General features: G+C 42.7%; 2 protein-coding genes across 3 annotated transcripts; both read right to left on the bottom strand.

Moving 5' to 3' along the window:
- Positions 1-1,236: 1,236 nt before the first annotated feature.
- LOC137784035 (zinc finger protein 345-like) lies at positions 1,237-4,988 on the bottom strand. Of its 2 annotated transcripts, XM_068574448.1 has the most exons (5): positions 4,659-4,988; positions 3,756-3,942; positions 3,547-3,642; positions 3,071-3,127; positions 1,237-2,854 (listed from the first exon to the last, which is right to left on the bottom strand). In XM_068574448.1, exons 1-5 carry the CDS (start codon positions 4,875-4,877, stop codon positions 1,563-1,565), a joined length of 1,851 nt encoding a protein of 616 aa, XP_068430549.1. In that variant the 5' UTR covers positions 4,878-4,988; the 3' UTR covers positions 1,237-1,562. The 2 variants fall into 2 exon arrangements, with proteins under 2 accessions (XP_068430549.1, XP_068430550.1); XM_068574449.1 differs by lacking the exon at positions 3,071-3,127.
- A 2,277-nt stretch (positions 4,989-7,265) lies between these two features.
- ghrb (growth hormone receptor b) lies at positions 7,266-24,915 on the bottom strand. Its single transcript, XM_068573904.1, has 9 exons — positions 24,755-24,915; positions 18,761-18,848; positions 13,484-13,619; positions 11,865-12,058; positions 11,068-11,246; positions 10,817-10,961; positions 9,996-10,086; positions 9,661-9,730; positions 7,266-9,138 (listed from the first exon to the last, which is right to left on the bottom strand). The coding sequence occupies exons 2-9, from the start codon at positions 18,837-18,839 to the stop codon at positions 8,305-8,307; spliced, it is 1,728 nt and encodes a 575-aa protein (XP_068430005.1). The 5' UTR covers positions 18,840-18,848; positions 24,755-24,915; the 3' UTR covers positions 7,266-8,304.
- Between the last annotated feature and the right edge of the window lie 27 nt (positions 24,916-24,942).

Here is a 24,942-nt window from a genome sequence, read left to right as displayed (position 1 = left end):
GGAGAGCGTAACAAATGTATTTGCTATCCTGTCTTAAGGTGATTATTGTGATTATTTGTTTAATAATAAACCAAATAAGGAATTTTAAACAACCAGCATACAAAGAGAACTTCACCTCGGTGTCGGCTGGAGGTTAATCTTCGTGAAAACACTAAATTCTTTGTAGCACTAAGCTGTGCTGGCCAAAAGGTTAAACAAAATGTAATATAGTGGCATTACAAGTGTGTGTGTGTGTGTGTGTGTGTGTGTCTGAGTCACAGGAAAACAGTTGGCGTTGCTGCAGCCACCGAGTCAGTTTCATGCGAGGACCAAGCTCTCATTTCAAACTCAAACTGCTTCACTTAACTTGTTTTATACAACTAGTTTTAACAGAGAGAGAGACAGGTAGTGATCTAATATGAGTATTGATCACACCCGGTCCAATTTCCAAATTTTGAAGTGATCATTCTTGATTGATTTTGACAATTGCTTAAATCTGTTTCTGAGCATTTTCTCATCTTATTTCAATTTTTTTCTTTATTTAAAAAAAAAATTTGACCAACAAATTTAACAAAACAATGATGAATACCTGTAAATTATGACGAGTCAAGAAACAATTGTCCCATAACCTCCGGATTAGAGTAGTAGCATCTCTTAGTAAAGTTGCATCCTCTTGAAAAATTGTGCTGCAACAAATGTTTTGGATATATTTTTCAACAGGATGTTTTGTAAAAATAACATCAATAGTGTTTATTTCATCCTGTTCCAGAAATAGATGTAGAACTTGAAAGGGACCACTAACATTAAGAATTGCCTGTGAACATGAGCTACTATCTCTCTTTATTGGGAGGATTAGGGAGGAGGTTGTTCATCTTCACTAATATTTATGGCTCAGACCACATGAATGACTTTTTTTAAATGGGCGGAGTTCCCATTCAACGTTAGCTGTAGTTCTGTGTATGTTGGGCCTCTACCGCCATCTGGTGGATGACTTCACTTTTGGTCCGCGACCATTTGGAAGTGTTTGAGCTTTTTAGGGCCAACGAAGAGAAATCTTAATGCTACCATGTTTAGAAATGTTCAAAACATCTGAAACGTCTCAAGTTCCTGGTTCAGACTTATTTAATAAAGGCACCATCTTTTGGTTTTCATGACTGAAACCATTGTTGCTATTTTTAGTCATCTTAACTTTTGTGTAATCCAGAGCCTGTGCTCAGAGAACTAGGGTTACAACATCGTAATCTTGGTTATATGTCAGTTTAATAGTGAAAATGTCACATTGAATAATAAAAGCTTTATTACAGACACATTTTTAGTAAATTGCTTTACAGAATTTGGGTTATCAGTGAACTTTCACAACCACAGTTACTGGTGTACAAAATAGCAGCAGCGCACGTTTATCAAGTTCTTCAATGGTTTAACTGTTTTTTGTTAATCTCGGTCATGTTATACTTGCAATGAAGTCTGCAATGTTCCAACACATCATCTTACAGCATTTATTGTCACAATGTCTGGTCCCATTTCCAATGCAGAGTACGTCAACGTACAAGTACATGAAGTGACCGATACAACGATGAGAAGTTTTAGTTTTTCTCGGCTGTATCTTCAGGCCGCTCGTCTCCCGGCTCATCAGGCAGGTGGCCCCTTTGGTGTTTCTTGAAGTCGCTGCAGTGCATGAACCCTTTCCCGCAGGCCGCGCAGAAATACGGCTTTTCTCCCGTGTGGACCCGCCTGTGCAGCTTGAGGCCGATGGACTGCGTGAACCGCCTGCCGCAGACGTTGCAGCCGTACCGCTTCTCCCCCGAGTGGATGGCCGCGTGCATCTTGAGGTTGCTGGGGTTGCTGAACTTCTTCTCGCACTGGTCGCAGCCGTACGGCTTCACCCCTGTGTGGATGCTCATGTGGTACTTGAGATTGACCGTGCAGCGGAACTTCTTGCCGCACACGCCGCAGACCGGCTGCTGCCCGCGCTTCCTCCCCGTGTGGATCCTCATGTGGTTCTGGAGCGCGCTGGCGTGGCCGCAGCGCTTGCCGCAGGTCTCGCAGACGTACGGCTTCTCCCCCGTGTGGGTCAGCATGTGGTGCTTCAGGGCGCTCCGGTGGCTGCAGCCTTTCCCGCAGACCTCGCAGGAGAAGAGCTTCTCTCCGGTGTGCTTGCTCAGGTGACTCTTGAGGATGTCCGCGTCACTCGAGCCGAGGCCGAGCACGTCGCAGCAGTCGTCCTTCTGCCCGTGGGTCACCCGGTGGGTGGTCAGCGACGAGGACGAGAAGAAGCTCTCGCCGCACACCTCGCAGACAAAGTCTCGGTCCCCCGAGTGGAGATTCTCGTGGTCCGCCAGGCTCTTCCTGCACTCGAAGGCCTCGGGGCAGAGCGAGCAGACGAACGTCTTCTTCAGGGCGCCGCACCTGTGCCGCTGGAGCTCCAGCGCGCCGCTGAACTGGGTCTCGCAGAGCGCGCAGGTGGGGGCGCTCGGCTTCTTCAGGCTGTGCCGGCGCATGTGTCGGGCCAGGGTGTATTTGTAGGCAAACTCCACCCCGCAGTCGGAGCACTCGTAGGGCTTCTCACCGGTGTGGCGTCTGGAATGCGCAACAAGCCCCTGTTTCTCGGAAAAACATTTCCCGCACTCGGCGCAGAGGTGTGGTTTGGTGTGAGTCAGCTGGTGTCTGTCCAGCATACACTTCAGGGCAAAGGTTTTGTCACAAGAGGGGCATTTCAAAGGCCCTGTTGTCTTCTTCTTCTTCATTTTGGAAGTAGTCGACGCGACTGTATCCTCTTGGACGACATCTTCCTCGCTCACATCGGAGGCGGCCTCTGTTGACGTGGCGTCGGGTACAGACGGGGAACCAGAGTTACTCTCACGTGTGGCCGCATCCGCTGAAACAAACAAAATGCGCCATTAGGGAGATAGTTTTATTTTTAATGCTAGTGGAAAAAAAGAATCACCTGGATGGATAAATTTTCAGTGTCGTGATACGCAGAACCCTGAACTAGATTTAATATGGAAATGTAAGATAAACCAAACTTGGAAATGCTTCTTTAATATTAGGCCTAAGTCGTTGTCCTGCTGGTTTGTGAAGAACCAGTAGTTACCTGGTGTGGTCACTGATTCAGAGTCTGCCGCCGTCAGTTCTTCTGGATTTTGCTCTTCTGAAAAGAAAAAAATCTCAAATTAACTTTCGCATATCTCTCAATAAGGGAGAAGAGTTTGCCCAATTCAAACTAGTAGCAGCTGGCCGTTACAATTGCGGGAAAAGCAATTCATTTTTTTGTTGGGTGTCCGATCTGAACTTTAAAGTTGAACAAATTGCAAAAGCTAAAACATTTGGGAAACGACTGGAACTAACGGTAAATGTGAGTGGTTAGTAGTTGGATGTAAAAATGAATTCATTAATAACTTGAAAATCTGCATGGCTGGCACATGACTCCTTTGACTGTTTGGACTGTACTGAGCGCTGGAGATCAACAACATGCAGCAACGAAGACTTTGTTTTCATACAATTGAATGTAAAGTGTGACAATTGAATGTAAAGTGTGAAACGAGCTGTGTGTAAAGCTGGCACCGATACCTCTGTAATATATGTGGTCATTCTGATTTGTCAGTGCCGGTTTGGATCCTCCCTCGATTTTCTTTCTCTTCTGGTGAGAGCTTCTGGTCGCAGATTCTGTAATTTAACGGCAACATAAGACTCTTTTTAAACAAAAAGTGAAAATGAAAAGCTGCTCCGCACACACACACACACACACACACACACACACACACACACAGCTGACTTACGACTTTTGGGCCCAGCCACTTGCCCCGCTCTCGGCTTGGCGCTCGCCTGTTTGGTCTCACCATCGGCCCCAGACATCCGATGTGCAGCAGGACCGTCCTCGGCGTCAGACACGAACGCTTTCAACATCGTCAGTATTTTCCGTACCGCCCCTTTGGTCCAAATTTCCATCAGGGATGCAAACTGGTCCTGTGAAGTCCCGGGATAGGAATGAACGAGGAATAAGGAGCTGTGACATAGACACGTCATGGTGCTTCAGTAACTAGTAAATTGTTAAGCAACTAAAAAAATGACTGCACAACGCAACGGACAAATAAAATAAAGGCCTTGCAGGGATATCCAACTTTTTTGTCACACCTGAGCTCCCGTCATCCACACAAGTTACAGATGAGGTAATTTAAGTAAATAGCATACTTGATGTTATTCTACACTAATTATATCCAAGTAAATATTGTCACAATCATTATTTGTTTGTATACAGGCTCCTGGAATAGATGGAATTCTATTCATTTCTTTATCGTGTGTGCAAAAATGTTTCATCACCATCAGCTTTTTGTGGGCAGCATCTGACTTTTTTCACCTATAGTTGATTTTTTTTAAATAAATATATATCCAACATACTATCTCAACAATAGGCTGCTTTTCTAAGTTGTATAATGTCTAATGAACAAAATAATTATAATTGCTAGGTCCCTTGCCTTAAAACTTAAGTCACATTGTTTAAGTGAAAGCTGAAAAAGTTACTTTGACCAAATGTTTATTGTTGGCACTTTATCAACTTCACAAGCTAATGAGGCGCACACGCGTTGACGTCACGTGGCGTCACACACGTTCTTCTGGCGCATCGTTGCATTTCTTCATGACGTTAAAACGAGCGACGCAGTTTCCAGAGAAGTCGTCGTTACCGTCACGGCTTCATTGAACGGGCGCCTCTCCTCCGCTGGAGTCACTTCGCTCTCGTGGTCTTCGCTCTTCACCTCCGACACCGCGGCCGCAGCAGCGCGCTGCTGGGCGGCCATGGCCGAGCAGTCCTCCAGGAGCCTGCGGAGCTCCGTCAGCGCCGCCTCCACCTCGGCCTCCATGAGAGCAGATATCTGACTCTCAAGGGTCTCCAGGCTCAACATGTTTGGATGTTATAATTCAGTTCTCAATAATGCAAATGTGTTCTTTTCTGCAGTGGGCAACTTGTGTCGGTCATGTTGTTGTTGTTGTTCCGGGTTTCTTCTTCTTTGCGTGTTGCTTTGCGGCAGTCGAGGAGGACCTCTGCCCCCTAGAGGAGATGACGTGCGCTAAAGCAGGGGCGTCAAAGTCTTTTTCACCCTGTACTGGGGCACGTCAGCGTTATGTTTGCCCTCAAAGGGCCGGTTAACTGTACCACTGTATAAACTACTTTCTGACATATTTGCATTTGATTATTGTTTATTCAAGTGTAAAAATAGTGTACATGCATTTATATCAATACAAAAATATAAGTAAGGATCTATTTTTATTGTATTAGCCTTTATTTAACCAGGTCGGTCCCGTTGAGATACAATGACCTCTTTTCCCAGGGAAGCCTGGCCAAGACGGCAGCATAGAAAAGTTTCAACAGTCACAAGACACACAGAAATCACATAACACAGGTACAAACATAGAAAGATAAAGCAACACGACTAAAGCTCCGGAGAACAAGTGCGGTACGAAGCCGCTCCAATTTCTCTCACACGAGTCTTCAAAGTTTCAAGGTTGATGAGCTTCTTTAACTTCAGAGTTTTTTTTGCAGTGCATTCCAAGCAGCAGGTGCAGCGAACTTAAAACAGTCTTTACCAAATTCAGAGTGAACTTTGGACATATTTAATAAAAAAAACCTCATTGGAACGTAAGCAGTAATTGCTAGAGGATTTAAAGATGTATTTACATAAATGGAGGGGGGGAGCAGACCCAAAATAGCTTTATAAATAAAAATATGCCAATGTATAAGGCGGCTCTGATGAAAGATGCTGATCAGTTGCAATATGGAAAATGAAGGATTCAGTGTTTTTGAGTCAGGATCTCTCAGCCTCTGCTACATCAATTTGGACTATTCTTTGGGGTGTTTTGCACTCATTTGACAGAAAATTAAATTAAAAAACAAGTCTAGACGGCTTGGCACTTAACCATCTTTTTTTCCAAATGTCTTTGGATAATCAATAATTATCTTTCAAACTAACTCAAATTAGCTATGAAATTAAGACAAAATAAGTGACCCAGCATCTCACAGTCCACAGTCACACAACTACAGGTTTAGATAAGATGGTTTATGTAAATGCAGCTGTGATTCCCACTGTTCTACAAATAAGTTTAACTTTGATTACATATTTTGGGGCAAGACACTCAACCCCCAGTTTCTCCTCGCTGCTCCTTAATTACTGAGGATTGGTTGAATGCAGAGAACAATTTCCCGGGATGAAGCTATTATTTTCCTTAAAAGGCAGTATTCCAACATCACAACCACATGAACGCTGCCACAAACAGGGCCAAACTTCTTAATTTCTAATCCTCACAAGTACTGAGAGGAATCACTCGGTTCCCAATTGGACTGTTTAAACATGAATATGGGATATTTGATTCTTCACTAAAAATGCCTTCATCATGACAACATCATAGAAGAGGGTACAAGTTTAGTTTATGGAAACACAATCAAAAGTAGAATAAACCCAACACATGAATGCAATGAATCTGCAGCGCCATCCATCTGTCATCTGAAAGAAATGGACCTCGAAGGCGACACAAATTAAAATGTGATCTGGGCGGTGAAAGTGACAGGTTTGTGAAGAACAAACTGTTCCTGTGCTCATTCTGCAACGGAGGCGCTAACTTCCAGCAACGGACAGGAATACCGTGTTCAATTCGTACAGACTTGCAGAATAACACAGATGTGTTTATTATTTTTTATCCGAGTTTCTGAAGCGTAGTTATTAACAGAAAGGTGAAAAGTAACTTTTGCTTGAAAAAGTGACGGCAAGGTTTTTTTGAGGTTACAGGTTTTATGTATATTTAAAGATTGCTGCCCTGTCGATTAGAGATATAGGGTTTGTGTGTAGATGCATTATAATAATTAAATCCTAGTTTAACAGCTTTTTAGTTTGATTTCGATGTTTGGTTGCAGCGGATCGTTCTGAAAATTATGTAGACAGATAAAAAGAGAATGAGTTTAATAATAAAATACTGACATTAGAAATGATTGCGGGAAAACAATGCACTGCTAAACTGTATTATTCTTTGTCCAATAATTTGAAAGGAAATGTATATCCATCAAAGGGAAGAGAGCTTTATGGGAAATTGCATATTGATCAAACGAAGCAATAACCATGAAATATTTAGTCTCATACTAAAAACATGTTTTAACATACTATGGCTGTTTAAGACCCCTTTATGATTTATTTTACTATTTTACCTTTTAAGGCATATCTGTATTCCCTAAGAACACTCAAAACTAAAAATGCAGTCATCTGTACGGCCTAAAATCAGTTGATATTAATAAAACAAACGGCAAAAGTATGAAAGTTTATTTGTAGTACTTGAACAGTTAAAATGCAATAGCTGTACAATTCAACACTGATAACCATGTACTCCCAACTTTTAATATGTAATAAATCCTCTCGACCAGAAACTAGCAATCCAAAAATATGTTGGTTGTCAACTCTAAAAACAATTCACAGTTTAGAAAATAAATTAAATCATGCATTTGTAATTGCATCAAAGTATTATGCATCTCATTTATTTATGTTTACCATAAGTCATCCTGCGTTTAATTCTTCAGAAGTTCATGTGTTGGCAGCTACACAGGATATGAACCCCAATAAGTAGCTGGGTTACTAATCAGGTAAGTAACACATGTTGTCAATATTGATCTTAAGAAATTCAAACATGATGAAAACATGTTATCTTCCACAGAGTATATTTATTAGTCATGACCTGATGTTATTCAAAAGAAAGCCTTTGATATGTTTCAAATGATTTGAATTAACCATGTCACTGTACAATGACAGTAAATACACAGCGTATGAGTGAAATGACTACATAATGTCAAAGGTGGGACTCGTAGAGACAAAACCACAGCAACTCTGCTCGAGAAATGTTGGTTAATCTCTTTGTGCTCATAGCACCGAAATGCAGAAACACAAAATGAGCAACTGGCTGATGAAAATAGTGGAGCAATTAGCTGCCAGATCCCGTTGTTTTTCTAAGGCTCTGATGGAGGCCAGAGACCAAACCGGAGGAGTTAAAGGACAGTGAATGTTGAACTGGACAAAAACATAAATCCAAAAGAATGAAAGTGTTTCTCTTTCCCCTTTCCACAAGCGCTCTTCCTCCCGCATACCAAACGTCTAACTAACCTTCTTAGAGCAATGTCTGTGGGAGTAGCGGCAGGTCAGAGGTCGTGACAGGACAGGCACAGAGCTCCTCCCCCTCCCAACTATTTCAGGAGACATTCAGCACTCCGTCTTGGGGCCCTCAATACTGTTCCCAAGCTTCCCTGTCTGTGCATTTGATTGGAATAGTCTTGACTTTGCACAGTTCATCGCTGGTTCATGGGGTGATGCTCCCCAAAAGTTCAGGGGTCAAGTAGCCGTCTGGTGTCGGCATGATTTTTGTGATTAGGAGTTGGGGGGCAGGGATGGAGTTGGATGTCAGTAGGAGGCTGTTCTGCCTGCCAACGCCCTCTACAACAGTGTAGACAGGAGCCGGGGAAAGAGGAGGCATATGGGGGGCGGTATCGTATTTCTGGTAATGCGACATGGGCGGTGAAGAACATGTCCCGTCTCCTGGGGACGATACGGGGCTCACTTTTCCTGCGTTGAGCTCTGAGGTGTAACCTCCATGGTCTGGATACACTGCCAGGAGCTGAAATTCTTTCTCCTCTTTCTCTTTCCCCACCATGATGTCTTTACCCGTCTCAGTCTCTTCCTCACGCGACAGCAGCACCTTGCCAGATGACCTCACCTCACTCACCTGGGTGTACAGCGCCTCTCTGCCCGGTGCTACAAAACGAGGCTCCCCAGTGGCGGGGATGTGGACCTCGGAGCTCGGCTCACGGGCGATTGGGCACGGCGGTTCCTTACTGTGGGTTTGATTCGGGAGGAGAGAAACGAAAGCGGACGGCTCCGGGTCGCCGGGGAGATCTGGGTCGCAGCAGCTGGCCCGGCCCGAGTCGTCGTCTCTGAAGCCGATGGAGAGAGGAGAGCAGTTGGAGGACAGGGAGCGCTCCATGAGACAGTCCGTGTCCAGGTCTGTCACTCGGTCATTATGCTGCTCTTCAATGTCGAGCTCGATGAACTCCACCCAGGGGTCGTTGTTGTAAAGCTCTGGCCTCAGGTTAAGGGGGGCACCCAGGATGGAGGTCAACTCCCTCAGCTTCCCTTTCTGTGAGATAAACACAATAGTGTTGATACACTCAAGAGGCCACGTTCAGGTGATGAGTCAGCCTGGCCGCTTCGGGCATAAGTACAGTTTATTATTATTTTTGTAGGTTTTCTATCAGTGAGGTAACAGCAACAATTTAATTGCTCAGAACGGGTACATGAAAAGACACAAGGTCAAAAAAACAAAAGCAGTCCAAAGGTTTTTAACAAGTAGCTTGTTCATCAAACATTGTGCACAAAAGAACACACAGACATACATCTACGCCTCACAAAGCCCAAAGAACAACACAAAGGAGAGAAACAACCTGTACCTCACCCATCTTTGAATTTGAAAAAAAATATTATATCTCATGGTCAAGATTGCGTTCTGAAATTTCGTATTGGCTTGAATATGAGACATTATTTTCCCATATCAAAATTAAAATATCCTCAATGGGAAAGTTGTCTGTGAGCCTGAAAACGGTTTCCTTTTTAAAGTTTTAGTACGTGGCATGATCGAGCATTATAACATGGAGTTGGATACCTTGAGTAATTCAGGGTCAATTCCTCTTATTTTAGGTCCAGGAACAGGAGGCAAAAGAATAACCATTAACCTGCAGGACGGAAAAATGAGTGTGAAACTTGACACAATAAACACACTGAACTTGAATCTCAGGACACACATTGCAGAGCATAAATACAGAATGTCTCACTTCTCTACACGCTTGAATGATAACACAGACAGTGAGGCACTTCATCAAGGTCTAGCATCCCACACAGTGTGCTGGTCCCTGAACAGCACACGGCACTCTCATTTATCCAAGCTTTTATAAACCTTACCGTCCTACAGAGAACTAATGATGGCTGTAAAATACTTACTTCTCCTGCTGCGATATGATCACTAGCATCATGATGGTCACCAAACACAAGGCACCAAAGATGAGCAAGGCCACCATTGGGGATCTCGACACTGGGAAAAAAAAAGAATGCACACAAATTCACGTAAACTCTCAGGGTAACTGTGGTATTTTTCAACCTGGACACTATTATTTTATGTGTTTGTGTCCAAGTGACTAATGAGGACAACAATATTTTGAAATTGGTCATTGCAGCGTTTAAAACCGGGAATGGTCGCCCCCGTTCAGGCTCAGTTAAACCTTCATCAAGGACGATCGCATAGACACGAGCCGGCTTGTGAAAAGTACTCGATCTTTTATACTCTGTGCCAGTTCCTCCTGGAGTCAAACCAACATCCTCAAAACTCCACAACGTCCTCAATTTTCTCCGCCTGTCCATGTAGTTAGAATATTTTGGATGTAGATACCTGGCTCCCTGTGATATCAAATCAAATTTGATTATTATTACGTTGCTATCCTTTAATATGATATTATGTGTTTGTTACATAACTATCATGCACGAGGGCCCTCATAATAGTGTGCACTGGGGCCAGAAGAGTAAGAAATATGAGACGTGTCTTCAAAAAGAAAGTAAATAATACGAAACATGTTCTTCTGCTTGTACAATAGCTTACTTACTGTGTCTGATCAATGCAACATTCTTAAATATTTATGCATTGATTAGGCATAAAATACATTCATGCCTAATACAGCTTGTGCAGGAACAATGACAAAAACCTCTTTTGATAGCATTTGGAAGAGCTTTTCTTCTTCAGCCTGTAAACATTTACAGTGTGTGTTTACCTGTAAAGGGAACGTGCACAAACACAGAGTCACTGAACTCGCCAAACTCCTTCCCACCCAACGTTTTGCACCGGACCCGAACCTCGTGATTGACGTCATTCTGGAGCCCGAAAATAGACCGATGTGTGCTTTTCACAAGGTCGGCCTGCGGAGATGAAAAATAAGGTTATAACTGAGAAAAATGTACGATTTAATATGATGCCAAAATTCAAATGAGGTTGCAGTTAAGCACTCTACGGTAAAACACCCACCTGTTCCCACAGGTCAGAGTTGACGTCGCGGTACTGGACCTCGTATTGCAGCGTCATCCATCCCATCCCCACGTCTGCAGACTGAGGCGCATTCCAGCTCAGCATGATGTCGTAGTAAGTACCGGTGATGCTCATATTCAGCAGCTTCCAGTTCAAGTCGACGGGAGGATCCGGCTGCACTGCAGGCCAGAAAATAACAGTTTTACCCTCAGCAATTGAGCAAGATGTGTTTTACTACAGTTTACACATAAGTAATAATTCTATCATACAATGGAAGCATGCTAGTTGGAGTCAGAGAGTCTTAACTGGTTTCAGGCTTCCCACCAGATTTTGTAATCTGGCTGCAGGGATTTGTTCCCTCTCAGAAACCTTCTCATTAGTGAGGTCAACCCCCCGTGTTGGGTAATAAGACCTGGCTCACAGTTCCAGTTCACTCATTGTCCCGTTGAAACAGGACACACAGCACACTGCTGTCTAATATATCATTGTGGCATGCAGTTATTATAACATCCAACGACTGCTGCCATGACGCTTTGACAGTGTGCAAATAGCTAAGACTCGTGGGATATATTGTACAAGACTGGATCCATTTATCTGAGAAGTTCAGTCTCTTTGGAGAGACTGATGCTTGTGAAACTGTGGCTCATCTGTAGGTCGGGGAAGAGCATTGGTCCTTTACCAGGATGCCAGCAAATCCTATCTTTAAACTATGGAATGGTAAGTAGCAGAAGAATATGAGTTGAACCTGACAAGGGCATTTAATCCGTTTTCAAAATGATAAACGTTAGCAAACTCACCGATGTCTTGAACGTAAAAAAAGTTGTGGTCATAGGAGATGTTTTGATCCCTGGAGCGCAGCTCCACACCGGAATACATCCAGATGGATGTGTGGTTCTTATTGAAAAAGCACTCGTTCGGCCTGTCGGTGCTGTAGTGAGGACACTCGGTCCACTCAGCAGAGGGGGGTGTGCAGGGGGAGACAAGGCACCGTCTACAAAACAGCATGAACGAGGAGGAGGGAGGCGACAGGAAACACATTCGTCATTCAGTAAGAAAGTCCACTCAAAGCACTCAATATTACTCAATATTTTTGGGTGCACTTTCAAAAGCGCGCATGAACAATATAATCAACAGTGGTGAGCTTTGGACAGTTGTGACCACGGTTAACTTTCTCTGGTGGGGACCAAACTGACAATGGAAGACTCTTTCGTACACGCCCTTCAGCATATTTGTTTTGTAATTTGATCCGCTGTAATTTGTCCAAACTGAACCAGAGTAAGTAGAATACAAACCCTAAAGTGTATGGCTTGTTAAAGCGGCCTTATAAGTGAGCTATTCTGAGACCTATAGTGGGGGATTATGTAACTGTAAAGCTTGCCTTGAAGGTGATGCTAAAGGAACGGTCATGGGATGGTTGAAATGAAAGGTTTTCATCCTCTGGGGAGCATGAATGTGCTCAGTGAATGTCACGCCTACTCTGCGTGTTAGATGATGACATCTCTTCTGAACAAAGGAGACGTTTTGGCTGAGGGAGAGTTTATGAGTACGGCTGATCTCTAACCCATAACTACTCCCAATCAAAACACTGATTCAGAAAATCCTGATTACAATTTATCGATACAGACCCCAATAATGCATTAAAAGTTAAAGTGCCTCTTAGAATTGATCCCGGGAACTACGAATAAGCAACATTGATCTTTTTTCTTTTGCAAAAAAAAATAAAATATTGCAAATAAATTCCCAGGCCGGACAAATCCATTTGAGATTATCATCTGAAATTTTTTAGAAAATTCTCTTCGCCAAGCTGGCTAATGGTAATTATTCAATAATAGAGGAACCCTAGCGTGCCCTCAGACATAATGAGTGAACTGAACTTTTGTCTACACAGAGGGAGCGGGCAGATAAGCGTCCATGTGAGTTGTAAATCCTGCTGGACCTTGAAAATGTGGCTGAAGAGGGGATTTCTGAAGAGGTTTACGAGTCAACGGTCTTTACTTCCACCTCCATGCACAGTTCTAACAACTCACACTTCCTTCCCTTCTAGACAGACACACTATGTGATAATAATAATCTGTTTTTTCATGAAACTCTTAGTTTACCCTGTATAGATCAAACATATATATATATATATATATATATATATATATATATATATATATATATTCAAAATTATTACCTTTTACTTCATTTCAATTTAACTATAGTTTTCTTAGCTGTTGAAGTATTATTTACTCTTATTGTAATTATTATCTGTCTTTTACTCTCATGCACATAATTCAAAAGGTCTGGGAAGTCCTGACTTTTCTCTTTTGTTGGAGAGGCTACATTATTTGTATCCTTCCCCTCTCTTTCCGTTTGTTATCTGTGACCTTGACTCGCGAGAACAGGCTCGTGCTTCGAAGCTTTTCTCGTTTACTTTTTGATGATGTAGAATAAGCGCAGCGCTCCCGGCTCGGAGAGGCTCCGGAAAGTGCCGACATCCCATCTGCAGCGGAAAGTCTCCATGTCGGTGGAGACGCAACCAGTGATGTGTGGGCGTATCTGGGGGAGGACTGCAGGGGAGAGAGAGAAAGAGAGGGAGGGAGAAACATAATCTTATATTCATCAAATCTAATTATTTTTGATGCAGTATGAACCGGTTTCACTCTCTTTCTGGTGTTGCAGCTCATTGTCACGATGCTTGACTGTTGCGCTGCACTTCAGGGACGGGGTACTAACTGTAACGTGATCCAGGGGGCACCCCGGCCCCAGGGCGAGTGACAGCGATTTCCTGGAAGTCGTTTTACGGCTCTTCTTGCGAAATCAGCAGCCGTAGAGAGTTCGCGCTGCCTTGGCTCTCGTGGAATGAGCTATTTGCTCCCTCCATGTACTCTGAAAGCCTCTTGCACATGAAATACTACTGGGATCCTGTTTCACAGGCAAAACAAACTCAAGCCTATCTACAGCTCTCCTGCAGCAGACCATAGCTGTGTCCCATTCGTCTGCACAGGGTTCACACTGCAGAGACACAAGGAGGTACATGCAGTATGCATACTCAAAAAGTTTGTTCTCGTATGAGTTGAATAGTATTGTTCCAGAGACAGATTGAGTATAAAATATGTATTAAGTAGTTGCATTGTTGGTATTGTAGGCACCAGAAGTGAGATATGAATAAAAGAGGAAACTGTTTCTGCTGAATCGATTCATTTCTTATTTCGACTGACTGATTGTGAGTGAAAAAAGAGTGTTTTGTTTGAAAGAAAATAACTGACTGAGGTCTGTGGATTAACCAGAGTAACCAAAACATCAGCTCGGCTGAGGTCATGGGACAGGGATGTCATGTGTAGAGATTGTAAAGTCCTCCGAGGCAAATCTTGTATTTGTGATTTTGGGCTATACAAAATGAACTGAATTGAATTGTTATCAGCAGGTATCGTTGTAAGTACCGTGAAATTGCAGTAAAACAATTCTGATATATGAGAGGTAAATTCTATAAATATTACATTGTTTTTCCACTAGTCAGCAAAGACAAGGCAGGGTTCACCCTGGACAAGTCGCTAGTCTATCACAGGGCAGACATAGAGACAGACAACCATTCACGCTTACACCTACGGGCAATTTGAGTCCAATGAACCTAACCTGCATGTCTGTGGACTGTGGGAAGAAGCCGGAGAACCCGGAGAGAACCCACGCTGACAACTCCATACAAAAGGACCTGCTAGACCAGTATCCGAACCACAGACCCTCTTGCCGTGAGGCGTCAGTGAGAGCCACTACACCACGGTGCAGCGCCCCCCTCAGTCCATTGTTCCCAAATTTTTACCAAAAGATATTGGTCAATATGTTCTTTTTAAACCTCAGATCTCAATATCTACAGGCCAATACTATAAATAAAATAATCATAGAGTAAGGTTCACCTCAAGCATTTCTTTCAAAGCAGCTCACATGAGTGGACAGGTTAGTGAGGTAATACGTGTGTTTCTTGTGGCTGAACTTGCTCTTTAAACAAAGAGCCAACGGAGCTGTTTTGTAACAGGCCTGATTGTGTTCCCAGAAGGCTTTGAGATAGCAATAATAACTGTGGAGACGGCCGCGGCTGTCGGCTGACCACATGAACAGGTCAGAGAGGAACAACACACGGGCCCCTGCTGGCCTGCTGAGCACCGAGACGTGCGGAGAACAAGATGGCATCCCTCATAGCAGATGGATACCTCTGTCCTGATTAGGGTGCTTCAGGGAATTGAAGTCACAGGTTAAAAATAACCTGTTTACCAGATCCCCTAGTCCTCCTCGGAGCTCTGCCGAGCTCAGGATCATGAGAAAAGTCAATTTGACTCTCAGCTATGCGGAGCATTTATGCAGCTCATTTCACCCCATTTGTACGTTGTGTTTGTGGGTGTGTGCGTGTATGTGCGTGTGTTTTTGTGTGTGTGTGTGTGTGTAATGGGGAAATGTCGCATTGATTTATTATAACTTTTTGGGGGCGTTTGAGAGCACTTGGGTATATTTCCGTTTTAGCATAATTATTCATTTTCATTATTATTGCCAATTTTTTAACTTAAAGATCCAAATGACGGAAATCTCAAAGGCTGAGAGTGGCAGATTTATTTAAGTACTGCACTACTACCGTTCCAAATGTCCTACGGGAGCTATTATTGAGCACAGAGAGTTGCACAATGTGTAACGCTACACGCGAAGAGAAAAAGGAAGGAGTAGTGCATTCCTGGAGAGCATTATTATTATTTTCCCAGGAGGCATCGGGAGGAATGTGTGAGCGAAAACAAAAACGCTGGAAACATTTTCAGGGCAGAATCTCTATTTACTCCATTCCACTTTCCTGCTACCGGACAGCCAGGAGCCGAAGATCTCGCTGGGCCGTGAATAGATGCCGTGGGCAGTGGTCATCTTTATGTGCTGCATGGCACACTGTGGTCGTGGAGGAGGTCGGGCATACAGAGCGCAGAGGTTGGCATCCTTAGGCCCATGAGAGGATAAGTGTGATGCACTGAAAACACTTTGATGAAGAGAAATGTTGTGGGTTTTGGTTGAGTGAACACATCCTGTCAGTGTTGACACTTTGCACTTTCGCTGACCTTAAAATCTGGGTAAGGCCAGACTTTAAGGTTATCACAACACATGTTGGATTAGATTAGGTTACAAAAATCATATAAAAAAAAGAAGAAAAGAAGCAGTAATCTCTTCTCTGAAACACTGAGGGGGGGCGGGAGGGGGGGGGGGGGCAATGCACTGTAACCACGATAGTCCGTCATTAGCAACAATTTTAATACTAAATTATGTTTGTTGCTGCTTTAATTTGTCATACATAATAGTATATATATATATATATATATATACATACATAAAACATTATATATATATATATATATATATATATATATATATATATATATATATATATATATATATATATATACCCAATGCAGGAATTTTTCCATTGGTTTTGCTACTTTTAATTCACTATCTGAACACATCTTTCACCACTGAGTAAGAGTGGGGAGAGTATATCAAGTATTGCCTCATGATGCAGGATTCTGACCCAGTACACCTTATCTTGAACTCCTAGATCAACTCCACTGTGCGGGTGTCCTTGTCGAGGTGAGTGCCGCCGTGTTTGCTCACCAGCTGCCAAACAGAGTTCACTACTGGAGTAAGTAAACATGTGTGCAGCAGAAGCTGAGCGCTCTCAGGTCACAGCCATAAGAGTCACAAAACACCCACTTTCCAAACCAGTAATATCAATTTACAAGCTCTTCTCATTACGAGACTCTACAGGAGACGAGCCGAAGGAGTAAACATGTTTACGTCAGTGTGATTTCTCTCCAAGTGCCGCAGAGTGCCGACACCCGTCTATTTCTGGGTGAAAGAAAACATCCTTGCTCAATCTGTTTTGCTAAGCCCAGATGTGTTTCCTCTTTACCAATATTTCCAAGGAAGAAGGAAACAGCAGCCAGTATTAATAACTTCTAAAAGGACTGGCCCAAAACTCCGGCTGATCGTATCAGGTACCACGCAATATATTGCCTTCAGTGTGTGATTTCTTTCTGATTATAGCATCCAACAACATCTGCGCTGGTGGGACGCCTTCATTAATGTCTTTGCTGAGAGCACGCAAGGCCAAAAGGTCAGAGAGTCACATGTTCAGGCATCAATCAGTGCACTCTCTGGAGGAAATACCTCATCCTCAGCATTTAGACAAAAGCCCTTTCCGTCCTTGGCAGAGAGCCACAATGCTCTCAACCGTAATTACTGAACCTTTTACTAACCTAACAAGCCTCCCGGGCGAAGACATACAACTGAGAGAGGGAGAGAGAGAGAGAGAGAGAGAGAGAGAGAGAGAGAGAGAGAGAGAGATTGTGTGTGCCTTACATTATATGACCTCCTAATCACATCAACATCCAGTGCCACGACTCCTGGGTGAGATAAACAGTGGTGCTCAGGCGGTGAGGAGTAAGAATCACCTGTTCCCCGCCTCACGGGAGAGCATTACAATTTACCAGAAGCAGCAGCCGACCTCCTGCTGCCGCGGTTCAAAAGGCTGGCGGAGGAGAGGAGTTATTTTGAGCCGCCACCGATCTAAAAGTATCATTCTGTCAGAGACAATGACGGTTGACTGACGGAGGCCTCGCAGGGCTTCAATGGACATGAAACTCTTATCAACACAATAGATACATTCCAATATTCTTGGATAAGAAAAAAAATCAATGTCTTTGGACATAAAATGTAAAGACAGAGGTACACTTGATAAAACATGACACAGCTTGTAGCCTCTGATGAAGTACTTCCCCTCTTGGAAAATACTGAGATCATACTACTGAGAACATGCACGTTAGAGTTTCAAGCAACGCCGGGGCGGCTCGAGAGCGATTGGCTCATTATGTGAGGTGAAGGCGGCGTTTCAGAAAGCAGCAGGCTATTAAAAGTTGGCCAAACCTGCTCCCAAGTCTGCATTAAATCAAATAAAGAATGTAGCTGAAGCACTACTGGCTCCGGTCAACAGTTTGGCAGCCAGTTAGCGTATCCTGACATTCTACAGGCGGAAACCGTCAGAACACTGCGGCCTTGTTCATTAAGGCATGCAACTAAATCCACACCTCACTATGTATGGACGGTGTTATGGGACAGGACCAAGCACATGGACGTCCGCCCGTGACTTTAAATGGTCAACGACAGCCTCATTTATGTCCGTGGACGAAATACAACGCATGTATGCAAACACACATGCCTTTCCACTGCTGCTGAGAGGCTGTTTTGCAGAAAGCGGGGCCCGGACGCACCGAACAGCTTTCCATTGTTCAGCGGGAGAGCACTCTCTGCTCTCTAGAATTCCTGGGAAGCCACTTCACTCGAAAATCTGCTGGCAGTGCTGTGAGGCTCTGTGTGCGGAGGGTTTCGCTGTTGTGTAACACTTTTTTTCTTCTTTTTTTAAAAATATATTCATTTGAACGCTAAAGCAGCCCGGAGAACACGGCAACAATGCAACAATACATGTTTGATATTATTCCGGCCCTCGGTTGTCCTGTGGCCCGTTAACAAGGAGAAGCATTGGATCAGCTCCATCGTGCAATGTATCGTTCCAAAATAACAAGAAAGCAAATTCAACGCTACACATGCATAGAAGTTGCACACATTATTACACAACATGTAATCACACATCTGTCTCATGTAAAATGCATAACATTTCATAGACACATACCTTGGTCAGAGGCGGATTCCATTGCTGAGAGGGTGACGATGTGAAGGAAGAAGAAGAGCACGGGGAGAGCGGCAGCCATGGTGTCGAGCTGCAGAGGAGACCAATGTTATAGTTTCTCAGTGCGGTCCACCCAGCTGAACTACATCGCCCATGAAGGCCCAGCCCACCACCACCATTACACACTCATGAACCTTTTTAAAAAAAAAGGAGAGGCAGAGTACACCCAAGGATGGAAAGTATTTATATTACTTTTCATTTGTATTTGATAGGGCCGATACGACATGTAACAAAATACTTAAGAGTGCAGTAATTTTGTATTTAAAATACTCAAAATACTTTCTCCACAAGTCCAAAAACAGTTCACGAGTTCAACAGATCAGGTAAACATTTGATCTGAGTGTGACAGATGTCAACTAGCATGTTGTATAATGTGTGTCTGGGTCTGGTCAAGCTAGCGATTTATGCTAACATTCTGATGACGCTAGCATGCTGTCTCGGCTAGTGCATAGCCAGTGTTTAGCAAGTTAAGTTATTAGTCAAGTAGCTAGCTATAGGAAGAGGGAGATTGGGAGCTTGTATGGTAACTTATCAAGAGACGTCTGAACATCTAATCTTGCACTGAGTCAAGTTATCATGTTTCTTCTTAATGTAAATGGCATAATGCCATACCAATTAATGGCAGACAATATAGTTCACAGTTAGCCAGACTATGGCATTAGATGTCCATTTGTAAAAAAAATAATTAAAAAAATACAATTTTTTTTATTTAAAAGGCATATTATGAAAGAAAAAATATGTCCCAGCTGTCAATGGGCGAATGCAGGGTACACCCACATAGATACAGACAACCATTCAGACCAGACCGTGATCAAAACCACAGACTGTCCGATTTTTGTTTTGCCCATCTTTGAGTACAGCCATGATGACATTATATAGAGTCCCAAAGCTTCAGATTAAAGCGTCCCATCAAAGCAACATCCAGTTAGCACACAGCAGCACATTCGCCTGCTTATTCTGCTTCCTAAGGTTCAGCCGCAGGAACTCTTTCCACGTGTTGCGACATTCGCTAAATACTTGGAACACGTTAGGACAGACACCTTTTTGAACACGTTGAACCTGTTAAACTGAATACTATTTACTGTTGTGCTGCTCGGCAATATTCAAGTGCTTCAGGTTTTGGATTCATTTGACTATTATGTATGTGTGAAGTGACAACTTTAGTTGCTATAAAATGATTTTATTTCAGATTATAATCAAAGTCCTTTTACTTATGGACACTTTATCTGCTCTCTGTTTCTACTCTTGAACTGAACTCGTCCAGCTCTGTTTTCTAAAACTTTTCAACGCAATGCATTGCCTTCACTTCATGTTTGAACTTTAAATTTCTTTCAGCAGCTTCAGTTCAAATACTTTAATTCCACCCAGTGCCCGTGCAACTGTTACTTCAGCTTCATTCAACGCTTCCACTTTAAACATTCTTCAACTCTTCTCAGCACTTCAAATTGAACCACCGCTTCCACTGCTTTCAGAAATCGTTTTCCGGTGTTTACACTTAAACGGACACTCGTCTTTGTCGATGCCTTCTATTCACTTGGACTCTTTTCAGCACAATCCCTTCAACCTCATTCAACTACTGGCACTTCCACTTGAAATACTTCACTAATTCTTTACAAACTGTCCCTTCAAATGTTTGAGTGCTTCAACTTACAACCAAACACAAGCAAAAACACGGGAAAGAAATGTCTGAAAAGTTAGACGTCTCCAATGTTTAACATCTTTTTCCATGTAACAGGGGAAAAAATAAGAATCCAACAGGTGTAAAGTAATCTCTACCTATTGGACGAGCATAACTGAGGATGTTCTATTCATATTATCTCTGAGGTATTCACACTGTTTGTACTTCCTGGAAAAAAAAACACTTTTGTTCTAGACGTGACATCCCTTTCCAGCCAGCAATGCTGGGTTCCCGCCAGCGAATGAGCAATCTGTCCACTACATCCTGGGGTTTGCTGAGATCCGGCTCACTGAGCTTTGGATTCACATCATTTTCATCTTGTGAAGCAGTTTGTTTTTGTTTTCAACCACCCAAGGCCTTTCTCTGTCTGATTTATCATTTAACATTTCTAGTCTATGACTAGGAATTTACATCGTTGAATCGGATTGGTCAAGTCTTGCTTTTGCTTTTTTCTTGCTCATCTTGCCCCCAAATTATTGTCCGACACACATGTTAGCATCGCTTAGCTGTTGTCTCAGTCCTTTGACACAGGAAACATGTTTTTACGCCTCCCCCAGCTGATTTTAGAGAGACATTCCTAAATTCGTCCTATATCTCTGGTCGTGCTGCGCTCCCATGTGAGGGCTCTGACTGATACCTGTAGGTCTATTCAGTCTCATGCTGTTATTCATTAATGATGAACAATCAGATTTGTTGTTGCCACATTTTCCCGCCAATGCAAACTGTGACTAAGATTGAGGTATTGTGGGTAACCCCTAAACATATCAAATAGTTCACCACATTTCTATGAACCATTATGGAGTTGTATCCTCGTTCAGATAAAAATAGAATTGCATGGCAACAATAAAACAACATACAGTCAGAAACATAAGAAGAAGTCACGGATTCAGTCTCTCTTTCAAAGTCTCAAACCAGAGTTGATGATTATTGGGACGGTGAAAGGACTAACAAAGACTTTTGCTTGTTTTGACAAGTCTTATTCTCTTTCTGTCGTGTCTGAATGAACTGTGCAAACTTCAAAACACCGGCTGTTTTTTTTTAATTTCTCCAACGTGTGGATTACTGAGCCGCTGATGTCAGTGAACGCCTCTCAAATTGAATGTTTGTCTATTTCAGGAGACGCACGTGTTGTGTTTAATCATGATGCATCACGCTGGGGCCACTGGACTTGACAAACATGGAATCACACACCTGTTAATGATTTACAGGTCTCGTCTTCCTCTCGGTCTAATCTCACGAGTCAGTTCACAGTCTCGTGAACTGAAGCTCTGACGGAGTCTGAGTCCTGTTGGTTCAGTGTGTCTGTGCCGCAGCGCACATGGAGCACGAGCAGCGTCTTCCTAGTTCATCACATCATACTCTTGCCGTTTTTCGGGTCGCAACGGTTTGAGATTTTCCCGGAACACAGTCCTACATGATTATGGTTATTATCATAATCATCAATATGTGTATTATTATTCAATTCAATTCAGTTCATTTTGTATAGCCCAAAATTACAAATTTGCCTCAATGGGCTTTCGAATCTGTTTAAAAGTTAGCAGCACTGTTGCATGTTACGTTTACTGCTAGATGGAAAATAATGTTAGTGGGAGCTTTTAAAATAATGGCCGTTGATTATTGTAATTAAGATGTAGAAGAAGGGTTCTTTATGGGTTGATGAACAAATTAGAGTTGTATTCGTTTCATTGCTAATTCACTAAAATGAAATAAAGTACAATTAGTGAAACTGACATTAGGAGACAAAACCCTCGGCATTACAAATCCTTGCAACAAGTCTATATTCACCCAACGCGAAAGCTACTTGCCAAAATAAATACATGTGTTTGTGTTTATATATAAAGAACACTTGTTTTCCCTCAATACTCCCGCTGTGCAACACGCTAAACATATTTACTGTCACCTAGTATTTAACTTCTCAGGTCGGGTTCTGATCAATGCAGATTCATCTCCAACCGGACCCACAAGTCAGAACGACAGCACTCAGCAGCATTGCTTTGTAATCTCTGCTCAGCACTGTTGGGAGCAGACATCTGGGACGTCTCATGCTGATTGGACACGCAAACAGACTCAACTCCAGATGGCACAAACTCGGCTCGGGTGAACAGGTGTGACTTTTGAAATCATGCTCGAGGTCATGACAGGAGGTTTTGGGAAAGCTTGTCACAAAGGGTGTAAATGTACTTTACTCACATTTAGCCCTGATTTATTTTCATACACTGTCCCTGACATGCAGACCGTGAGGCCTTGTTGTTACTTTGACTAGTGATGTTTTGGAGAAGAAACCCCGGTACCAGGCAGTGAAAAATAAACCTGAAAGACTTCTGTGCCAGATGAATGAATGAAATGAATCTAGAAACATATACATAAAGAAATAGAATATACATGTATACACAATGGAATACACATGGAATACAAATAACTGCAGTGTATTTAGAGATTAAATCAAACGTAAACGGAAATTAAATTAGATGCAGTGTATTCAGGGGGTTAAATTAAGTGTGAACGGAAACACACACACACACATATATATATATATATATATATATATATATGTATATATATATATATATATATATATATATATATATATATATATATATATATATATATATGAGTGTAAAATAGATGTTGTTGTAACTTCAGTTCAGTTCCCACGTCATTTATTGCAGAACTCTATTCAAGTATCTATGATGGCACTCTCCAAGAACATTATTGTAGCTGCGTGCTTGTTTGTCAGAGGTTTAAATAGACCAATTGTTAAGACCAGTTAAAGACACAGCGCATACAATTGAAAGTGTTGCGTTACACCCAAGAGTTGTTGTTTTTTGGCCCACTAGCGTAGAACAAGCTGTACCCACATGTCTGACGTATTATCACCTCGTAAAGTGTGTCAGCGGAAGATACGATGTGGTTTCATTCATAAGTCAAAATGTTTGGGTGTTAAATCTTCATCTGCAACGCAACCGGTGACAAAGTGCCATCACGTGTCTGATGCAGTTGAGTTAAACACATTACAATTACATGTGTATTATTGATTAATCTGTCACAAACAAAAATGAAATGTTTATTGTCATTGTTCTTATGTTCATATAAGATATTTGTGTTTAGTTAAATGCTAATGTTGATGCTTACTTTCTGTGTTGCATGTACGACAAGAGAAATGTCTAACCAGAGTCAAATTCCATGTATTTATGGCCTATAAAGCAGATTCTGATACTGATAAACAGTTTCAAAAAGTCTTTTGTCTGAGCAACACGAGACAAAGAAATATAACTTTCTCAAAAGTTGCAGGGACAGACCCCGTAAACAGTCTGGACTCAGCCCAAATCCAGGGGCCCTGGGGCCCCGAGAGTGGTGATACTTCCCATTAATGGCGGCAATATAAACTATTTGTCAAGTCTCGATAACTAAATGCTTAAAATCTGCACATCACTTGGGAAAACTATGACAGTTGCCAAGTATTGACTGCTGCTGTTATTATTAGTAGTGGTAATACAACTCTCATATGAGTCATTTATGCATTAAGGTGTTGCAACTCTGTTATGTTGTTCTATCTATTTTATTGCACTTCTGGACATTCTGAGAGAGAGATCCCTCTTCTATTGCTCTTCCGGCTTCTTCCCTTTTCCCCCCTCCCTGTTAAAGTTTTATTTGTGTGGGGGGGGAGGGGAGGGATAGTGGGGGGGTTCTTCTTTACACGTGTGAGGGTCCTGGGACAGAGACGGAGGGTACGTGTACAGATTGTAATGCCCTCTGAGGCCACTTTGTGATTACAGTTTGGCTTACATTTGGATTGTAAAAATTACAAACAAAATGTATTTAAAATAGTTGCCATTAACTAACTGATCATCAAGTGATAGTTGCAGGTCCAAGTGTTTTTCTCAACTCTCTTGAGTCCCAAGTTACTTTACCAACTATAGACCTGACTTCTCACGTGTGACTTTAACTTCAGACCACTTTAACAGCTTCTTCAGTGCAGTTTATGTGGAGTTTGTTTACAATCCGCGTCCCAGTTGACTGGTTTCCCAGTGCGCTCCCTGAGATTGCGCAAGATTCGCGGCACGATAACAGACACATCAAGAAGTGCAAGCCGCCGCTGCGGCATTAGCACTTCAGTGTACACGTATACTTATGACACACACGACCAGGACACGGTCTGTTTACGTTAACACACGCACACACACACACACACACACACACACACACACACACACACACACACACACAGACATGCTGGACGGACAGACGCGAGGACTCACCGCGGTGGACGCAGTCTGCTCCTAGTCCCTCACAGGGTTCCTCGATGCCGCGGCACCATTGAAGTCTCCTGCGCGGATGGACACAACAGTCTTTCCAGAAACCGAGCGCGTAACACCCCGTAGGACTCAACCGGGACTGCCTTTTAACTGAGAGCTATGCGCGGCGCTGTGGGAACTCTGGCGTGGAA

This window comes from Clinocottus analis, unplaced genomic scaffold, assembly GCF_023055335.1.
Source record: "Clinocottus analis isolate CAN_PGR_092001 unplaced genomic scaffold, fCliAna1.0.p SCAF_13, whole genome shotgun sequence".
NCBI classification, from domain to species: Eukaryota; Metazoa; Chordata; class Actinopteri; order Perciformes; family Cottidae; genus Clinocottus; species Clinocottus analis.
Note: the sequence above shows the minus strand (reverse complement) of the source record. Positions and strands in the feature narration are given on the sequence as shown.